The sequence below is a fragment of the Ahaetulla prasina genome, chromosome 6 (genome assembly GCF_028640845.1).
Source record: "Ahaetulla prasina isolate Xishuangbanna chromosome 6, ASM2864084v1, whole genome shotgun sequence".
Classification (NCBI taxonomy): domain Eukaryota; kingdom Metazoa; phylum Chordata; class Lepidosauria; order Squamata; family Colubridae; genus Ahaetulla; species Ahaetulla prasina.
Window position 1 is genome coordinate 29,442,645 of NC_080544.1, and position 8,565 is coordinate 29,451,209.

General features: G+C 45.9%; 1 protein-coding gene across 1 annotated transcript; it reads right to left on the reverse strand.

Moving 5' to 3' along the window:
* Positions 1–650: 650 nt before the first annotated feature.
* On the reverse strand, positions 651–5,975 carry DKK1 (dickkopf WNT signaling pathway inhibitor 1). Its single transcript, XM_058188473.1, has 4 exons — positions 5,708–5,975; positions 5,378–5,558; positions 3,479–3,610; positions 651–1,263 (listed from the first exon to the last, which is right to left on the reverse strand). Exons 1-4 carry the CDS (start codon positions 5,942–5,944, stop codon positions 1,010–1,012), a joined length of 804 nt encoding a protein of 267 aa, XP_058044456.1. The 5' UTR covers positions 5,945–5,975; the 3' UTR covers positions 651–1,009.
* Between the last annotated feature and the right edge of the window lie 2,590 nt (positions 5,976–8,565).

Genomic DNA, 8,565 nt, shown 5'->3' on the forward strand with positions numbered 1-8,565 from the left:
TTTGTCTTCCTTATCGCATGTCAAAACTACTCTGCCATTTTCAAAAAGAATGGCCCAGTTCCAACACTGTGCAAAAACCAGGGTTCATTTTTAACCTGATTTATTAAGCAAGCCACCATTGAGTTAAGCTATGCTAATACAAAGGCACCACATCTTTTACACAATATGTGAACTGGAATATTAAAGTCTTTCAGGCAAAGTATTGCTTGCTGATTTACAAGACTCCAACACCACACAAATCTCCAGTCTAAGTTAGCCTGCCTTTCAGAATTTTGTCAAATTGTTAAGACAAAATGGGCCTCTGATGGCTCAGACTGCTAAGACAGACTGTTATTAACACAGCTACTTGCAATTACTGCAGGTTCAAGTCCCACCAGGCCCAAGGTTGACTCAGCCTTCCATCCTTTATAAGCTAGGTAAAATGAGGACCCAGATTGTTGGGGGCAATAAGTTGACTTTGTATATAATATACAAATGGATGAAGACTATTGCTTAACATAGTGTAAGCCGCTCTGAGTCTTCGGAGAAGGGCGGGATATAAATGCAAATTAAAAAAAAAAAAAGAATCCCATATACTGCACACTGGAGTCAGCCAATTAAGTTAATCAATTAAGCTTTTCCTAATTAAACTATAAGGTCACCAGATAAGGCATATTTAAAAGATTTTATTAAACTTGCCACCAAAAAATTCTTAACGTTTAATATAATAAAACCAGTGTGTATAACGCATGTCAGAATAGACATCATGCAGCACTTTGGGAAAAAATTAAAATTCCGTACAGTGTACAGTTAAGTGCCACACCCAAGAATTTACAGACACAGTAATTTACTGCAATTAGTCACTTGAAAAATAGTTTCTGAAAGAAACATGCCTTGTACTCCATTTGCAGAGAGGGGAAAATGCCAGAGTACTTTAGGGTAAACTCTGAAAAAAATGTCAGTCTTTTATGGTATTTTCTTTAACGAGAGTCCCTCTGAGTTCATAAGGATTAGAAGAAAGCCAACGCTGCTAATGTCTCTGGCAAGTATGTAATCTTGAAGAGTTGCTAATGGTGTGGTGGTCTTTTTGCAGTCGACAGGTCAGTCCATCCCCACAGTAACACCGCTGGAAGAGTTCCAAACCATGGGAGCCTTTTTTGTGGTGCTTTGTACACACCTGACCTTCCTTAAGGACAGGTTTGCAAATCTTGGACCAGAAGTGGCGGGCGCAACACAGTCCTTCAGCGCAGTCCGAGGAGCGGAGACATACAGCACCTTCTTGGCCTTAAGAGAGAGAGAGAGAGAGATGGTTGAGAATACAGAATATTTGTTCAGAGCAGGGGTCTCCAACCTTGGCAACTTGAAGACTTGTGGACTTCAACTCCCAGAGTCCCTCAGTCAGCTTTGCTGACTGAGGAACTCTGGGAGTTGAAGTCCACAAGTCTTCAAGTTGTCAAGGTTGGAGACCCCTGGTCCAGAGTCTCATTTCATACCGAAGTCATTTGAAAACTTTCCCTAACCTGATGCAGAATGGGATAATTCACCACGGCCAACTTGCTATGGGACAACTCACTGTTGGACAGTGGACTTTCTGGTGGTTTTTTTTTTTTGAGAAGATGTTTCGCTTTTCATCCAAGAAGCTTCTTTAGCTCTGGAGAAGAGCTTCAAGCTAAAGCAGCTTCTTGGATGAGAAGCAAAACGTCTTCAAAGAAACACCCGAGAAAGTCCAGTTGTCTCTTGAAAAAGCACCTTTGGGACAACCATGACTTGAGAATCTCCGTGGTCAATGTGGGACCATTTAATAATTCAATTATTTAAAATAAATTTTTTTAAATATTTGTCATTCACATTTTATTCTGTCCCTTCTTTTTTCACCCTTGCTTTAACGATTCTATTCCACAATTTCTTTGATATTAGTGTAACTTTGGTCTCGCAGTGAGACCAACTTGTCCCAAGACAAGTTGGCTGTAGCAAGTTGTCCATGGCAAATTGTCATAGACCCAGGGGTGAAATCCAGCAGGTTCTGACAGGTTCTGGAGAACCGGTAGCAGAAATGTTGAGTTCAGAGAACCGGCAAATACTACCTCTGGCTGGCCCCAGAGTGGGGTGGGAATGGAGATTTTGCAGTATCTATCCCCCAGGAACAGAGAGGGAATGGAGATTTTGCAGTATCCTTCCCCTGCCATCCCCACCAAGCTTCAAAAGAAATCCAGTTATTTATTAGGAGCTCCATGTTGGCAGTTCCCAAGTGAAGCCAGCTCTGACCCTACATAATTTGCGCCCCAATCATGACCCTGTTTACCACCCCCCAGGGTGTGTCTGTGTCATCAATCACATTCCACTCCCCTCCGAGGCTGTGGGTAACCCTGGGATACAGCCTTGAGAGATAAGTCTGGAATGTGCATCTGGTCTTTGGCTGTGGTGCAATTTCATCAGTTTCCCATCCCCCTCCTTGCTTATGGCAACTTGATAGCAGGCCAGGAATGCTTGGCGAGTTTACACTGCTTAGAGAGGTGTGAAGCAGTATGTAAGTCCAACTGCTATTGCTATTCATACTAAATTGTTCATCGCAAGGAACAATCGGAACATTGGAAAAGCACCCGACAGAACTACGGCATGCAAATAAAAGGCTGACAAAAATGAAGAGAAATTGAAAACCAATCTAAATAACTAAAGCTCACATAATATATGAGTTTGAAGAGGAAACCAAAAAGCAAGTCCACAGAGCCCTTAAAAGTCTTTCTAACAGCAATTGAACCTGTACAGGTAGTCCTTGACTTACAAGAGTTTGTTTAGTGACCAAAGTTGCAACGTCACTGGAAAAAAGTAACTTTCATGCTTATGACCGTTGCAGAATCCATGTGGGACATGTGATCAAAATCCAGGTGCTTAGCAAGTTGATTATTTCTATTTATGACGGTTGCAGAGTCCTGGGGTCATGTGATCACCTTTTGTGACTTTCTTGACCAGCAAAGTCAATGGGGAAGCCAGATTCACTTAAATGGGTTGCTAGCTTAGCATCTGCGGTGATCCACTTACCAATTGTGACAGGAAAGGTCATAAAATGGCACAAAATTCATTTAACTGTCTTTGCTTAGCAACAGAAAATCTGGGCCATTAGTCAAGAACTACCGGAATTGCTTTCCAGAAGGTATTCAGAGTCCTCTAACATCCGATATTTTATGTACTACAAGTTCACTTGGATCAACCCAAAATCAAGCACGTTTTCAGCAATGAAATCAACATTACAACTGTTTATTTTCCTAGATTTAAAAGCAGTGCCTTATTAATATTATGATAGGAACTATAGAGTAATAAGGGACAATGGGACAAAAAGGATACAAATATTATAAAGGGAAATGGGAGAAATTGTAAATATGAGATCACCACTACGAAACAGTTGCAAAAAGGGAATGTATGTTATATGTTTTGTGTTTGTGTTGTGTTATAAATAAAAACTTTAAAAAATAATAAAAGCAGTACATTATTGTGGCCTTACCTTTTACGTGGTACATTTGAGATGAAGTCGTGGTCTTTTTCAGATGAGAGTCCAAAGTACCATGGTCAAAATTTTCTACGATGATCTCTTCAAACCTTCCAGGATGAAAATGGTCAAATTCTACACATATACCTGATAATGGAAGGGGGGGGAAATCATGAACACCTGTCAAATTCCCAAGGATTTTTTTTTAAAAAAAGTTAATTTCTGGACATTGGCTCACTATTCAGTGAGCCTCACTAGGAGTCTGCAGACGATCCACTTAGGCAGAAACGATCTACAGTTCACAGAGATGATTTATCCTGAATCCAAACCATGTAAATGTATGACTGCTCTTTTTGGTTAGGTTTTCTCTTGTTAACATAGGAATTTCCCTTAGCATTGGAGCCTGACTGTGGATCAGCAAGGAGTTTATCCAAGCACTGTTATCTTATTAGATCCTTTCAAAGTGTGACTTGAGATACTATGATAGCCTCAGAAAAAGGGTACAGCTTTGTAATATCATATTGCACGAAAAATATCCAGGTTCTGCTTGGATGGAGTTTTATTAAATTTGATGATAAAAAAAGATGCTAGTTACTGTGGCTACTTGGCTCATGCAGAGAAGAGAGTATTAAACTGTATGCAAGGAACTTTCTGCATGAAACTATGTAATAACCAATGTTTGCATCTTTATAATTGCAGAACTCTAATAGCCCTGCCTAAAACAAGCCAAAATAGCATGTCTTATTCCTTGCACAACCTATTCCAGAATATGCAATATACAGCTTATATTAACACAAGCAAAGAGAAGCAACCTGGAATTAAGGACAAACTTAATCGAGGACAATTAACAGGTGGAACATCTTGCCTTCAGAAGTTATAGGGGCTTCATCAGTGGTGGGAACCAGTAGTGAAAACGGCAGGAGGCTCCACCTACTGACCCCGATGTCATCAGGAAGTTTCTGTGCACATGGCCCGGTTGCAAACCGGTAGTAAAGGTTAAACAGAACCCACCCCTAGGGTTCATCACTGGACATTTTTAAGACAGCCACTTGTCTGAAGTGGTATATAGGGTCTTCCTGCTTGAGCAAGGGGTTGGCCTAGACCAGGGGTCTCCAATCTTGGCAACTTTAAGCCTTGGCAGACTTCAGCTCTCAGAATTCCTCAGCCAGCAAAGGCTTAAAGTTGCCAAGATTAGAGACCCCTGGACTAGATGACCTCCAAGGTCCCTTCTTCCAGCTCTATTCTGATAAATAGATTCCTCTTATTCCAAAAGTAAGGATGCTTAGAATTTACAACCTAACCCTCCCTCTTTTTTTTTTTTTTTGCCGACATTCCTTTGCCTTAAAAAGCAACAAAAACACAACACTCTCCTTGAAGGGATACAAAGAGTGGTCCCCTTTACTTCAAACCCTACATAATCCACTATGAGTGAGCTAAAAAACCAGCCAACCAACCAACCAACCCGTTAGGTTAGAACCTGGGTTCAAGGAGCGTAAAGCAGGCCGGGAATCCCAAAAGAACAATGGCAAGTCCTTTCCATTACGGAGCTACCAAGCACTACTCCGTGGTGGTGGTAGTAGTAGTATTATAGTAGTAGTACTGTACCATGGATTAGCACTACTCCATGATGGTAGTAGTAGTGTAGTAGTAGTAGTAATAGTAGTAGTAGTACTGGACCATGCACTACTTCATGGTCCAGATAAGACCTTAGAAACTTGAGGAACGCGATTTCCACCCCCTTCCAGGGCCCACAAAAGCCTTTCCAAAAGAACAAAACACAATCCTTCGGACGGCAGGGTAACGCTGGGGAATTCCTTTCCTGGACGTACTCTTTCAAAAAGTTTCTACGGGAGACTCCGCTTTGCTTTGGTCCCCTTTCCTCCCTCCCTCCCTCCCCGGGACCCTTAGACTCACCGTTGTTGCAAAAGTTGCCCGAGCAGCACATGGCGTCGCGGAAACAGCGCTTGCGGCGTTTGCGGCAGGTCAGACAAACCAGCCCTCCTCCTCCTCCTCCTCCCCCGGAGATGCCTCCCCGGGCAGGGGTGGAGCAAAACTCTTCGGCGTTGCAATCCTCGTCCGCATCACACAAGGCGAGCTGCGAGGGAAGCGCAGAAGCGGAGGGACAGGTGAGACGCGAGCCAAGGGCGGCCCCCAGGCCAACCCCTCCCTTCTTTCCTCCCCCACTAGAGCACCACCAGGCTGGTCCCCCCTCCCCTCCCCTCCCCCTCCGCCTCCGCCCTTTACCTTCTGTGAATCGCCGGCGCGGCTTTTATTGCTTCCGTCGTATATTGCCCCGCTCCCGCCGCTAAGCGAGGAGCCGCCGGCGGGCGAGTTCTTGATGGAGTTGGAGCCCAGCGCGTTCGCATGGAAAGGGAAGCCGCCGGCGGCGGCGCCGGCGGTGCCAAACCAGGTGGAGAAGCAGAGCGCCGCGGCCACGGCCGTCCAAGCCCGGCAGAATCCACGCCCGCGCAGCGCCAGCATCTTCGCAACCTGCGGGAGGCAGGCAGGCAGGCAGGCAACCCGGTGCGTGATTTGGTTCCCCTCCCCCGGGAGTATCCTTCAAGGGACTCTGCAACGAATTGAAAACTCTCCGCTGGGGCCTTTGGCGCTGCCTTTATAGGCTCCACGCCTTTCGGATTCCCGCCTCTCCGAGGGGGGGGGAGGAGGAGGAGGGCGCGCAGGATAAGCGAGGGTGGGGTTATAAAAACGTGAGGGGTGGGGGAGGTACGCGACCTCTCCGCAAAGTTACGGGCTCCTTCTCCATATGCATTTAAAAGACCCCCCCCACCTCTTTTGAAGACGGAAAAGTCTCTATTTTGGACAGAGAGGCGTTTGCAAAGAGGGCTCCAAGGGGCCAGCTGTGTCAAAACGGGACAGCCCTCCCTCAACCGAGGGGGAAGGGGCACGACATCCTCTCCCTCCCTCCGTCTCTCTCTCTCTCTTCAATCTACAACGCACTCCTTTCCACCGTTCCAAGAAGGCTCCGCGCACGCACCCATTTGCACCACTCGGGTGACGCTGAGGACACAGGTAAACCTCCAGGTGACCTTATCCAGCTGCTAAAAGGATGCAAAGGTCCAGCTGTCTGCAAAGGAGGATAAATCCTTCCGTGCCCCACCATCCCAGTCAAGAGCTGAAGAAGCTTCTTGGATGAGAAGCGAAAGGTCTTCAAAGAAAAAACCAAGAAAGTCCAAAGCATCTTTGGGACGGGCTCATTGGGCGTTCGGGATGGGGGAGGTGGGACTCTTTGACAATAAATGAATGGTTTTCCAAACAGTTGGGCACGGTTGCATTACCAACCGCATCACACGCGGTTTCCGTGCGAGAGGAGGAGCCCCTGCTTCGATCCCCACTCGCATTGAGGGGCGCGCTCAGCTCTCGCAAAAGCAGGAGGGCTCTTGTCCTATGGTGGTTTCAGTCGCCCCCACAGGAGGGACCCAGAGAAATCGGAGCAAAAAAACAAAACAAAACACCCGTTGCCTCCTTTCTCCTTTGGGCATCAATCTCGATCGGAATTCACTAGGAGTCGTTTCGGAGTCACTCCGGGTCCTCACGCAATCGGGGATTGGGGAGAACCCGGCGCCTAAAGGCCTTAAGGAGGAGAAATGGTGCTTTGGATCTTGAACACACACCCTTCCTATTCTTGCACTTCCGTCCTAAAGTGGGTTTATTTATTCCCAAATTCAAGCCGGTTCAATAAAAGAGTAATTAATTAATTCCCCCGGAAGCCTGGATAGATCTGCGCTCTCTCTCTCTCTCTCTCTCTCGCCTCTAAAGGACTTTGAATTTTGACTCCATTAAAAGTTGGACGGGCTCTCCGTACTATATTTTATTCCCCTCAAAAAGAAAAAATTGCTGCGCGGGAGAGGGGGAACGGAGCATAAGCACTTATATATTGATATTGTTTCCTGATTGCTTAATTGTACCCTATGACTATCATTAAGTGTTGTATCATTAAGTGTTAAATTTGTTAACTGATAGTTAAATATGACTATCAGTAAGTCATACTGTACCTTAATGAAGGTATCTTTTCTTTTATGTACGCTGAGAGCATATGCACCAAGACAAATTCCTTGTGTGTCCAATCACACTTGGCCAATAAAAAATTCTATTCTATTCTTTGATGAGATCAAAGAATGTGTGGATTGTGTGGATTGCAAGCTCTTAAGTCAGAGGTGTTCAAACGTGGCAGCTTTAAGATTTGTGGACTTCAACTCCTAGAATTCAAAGAGTTGAAGTCCACAAGTCTTAAAGCTGCCAAGTTTGAACACCTCTGACTTAAGTCTTCATGCGAGGAGACTCAAACCTCTCCCCCCCCTTCCCGGCTTTCTCTTTAAAATCTATATTTTTAGTTACAGAAGAATCTCGTCCTCTAACGGGGCTGTGATACGTCATCCCCTTCCCTTGATGTCGCTTGCATTGATCCTCCTTGTTTCCACCGACGTCCTCACCAAAGGGGCGCGATTTCTATGCCACCCCCCGCCCCCTAAGAAAGGAAACTGGCAGGGGCGGGAACGTCCTAATAATTGCACTTTGATCCGCCGGGAGGAAAGGCGAGAGTCCGCCGTTTCTGGTCAACGCCGATTAAAAGGAAAGGGGGAGAAGGAAATGGGAATTTGCGAAAGGGAAAAGGAGCCCGCGCGGGTTAAAACTTTGCTCGCTCGCTTTCTTTCGATCTCTGCACTTTGTGTCGTCGCAAAGTTGGGTATTTTGCCAGCCCCCTGTTCTCGGAACCGGCCGGCCAGCGGCTGGTGAACCACCCAGGGGGAAGAGATCAAAAGCCCAGGAAGAAGCTCTGAGCTGAAATCCTCTTCGTCGCCCTTTCAAAGCCCTCTCCAAACCAGATGGGTTGATGAGCTCAGGTCGATAAGAACCCCTAACCTCTCTCTCTGATCCTCATCTTGGGTGGAGGCGAAGGGAGGTGTTAATTGAGCCCAGTCTTGGCTCTAGATCCGATAAACAGGTTGGCTTGATCGAGAGTTCAAAGAGGCTGGCAGTAACCTGGGAAGGGATCCATATAAACCCTTTCCATGTGGTCCTTCAAGATGAATGCAGGGTAATTCTGCTGAAGCAGGGCTGAAATCCAGCAGGCTCTGACGGGT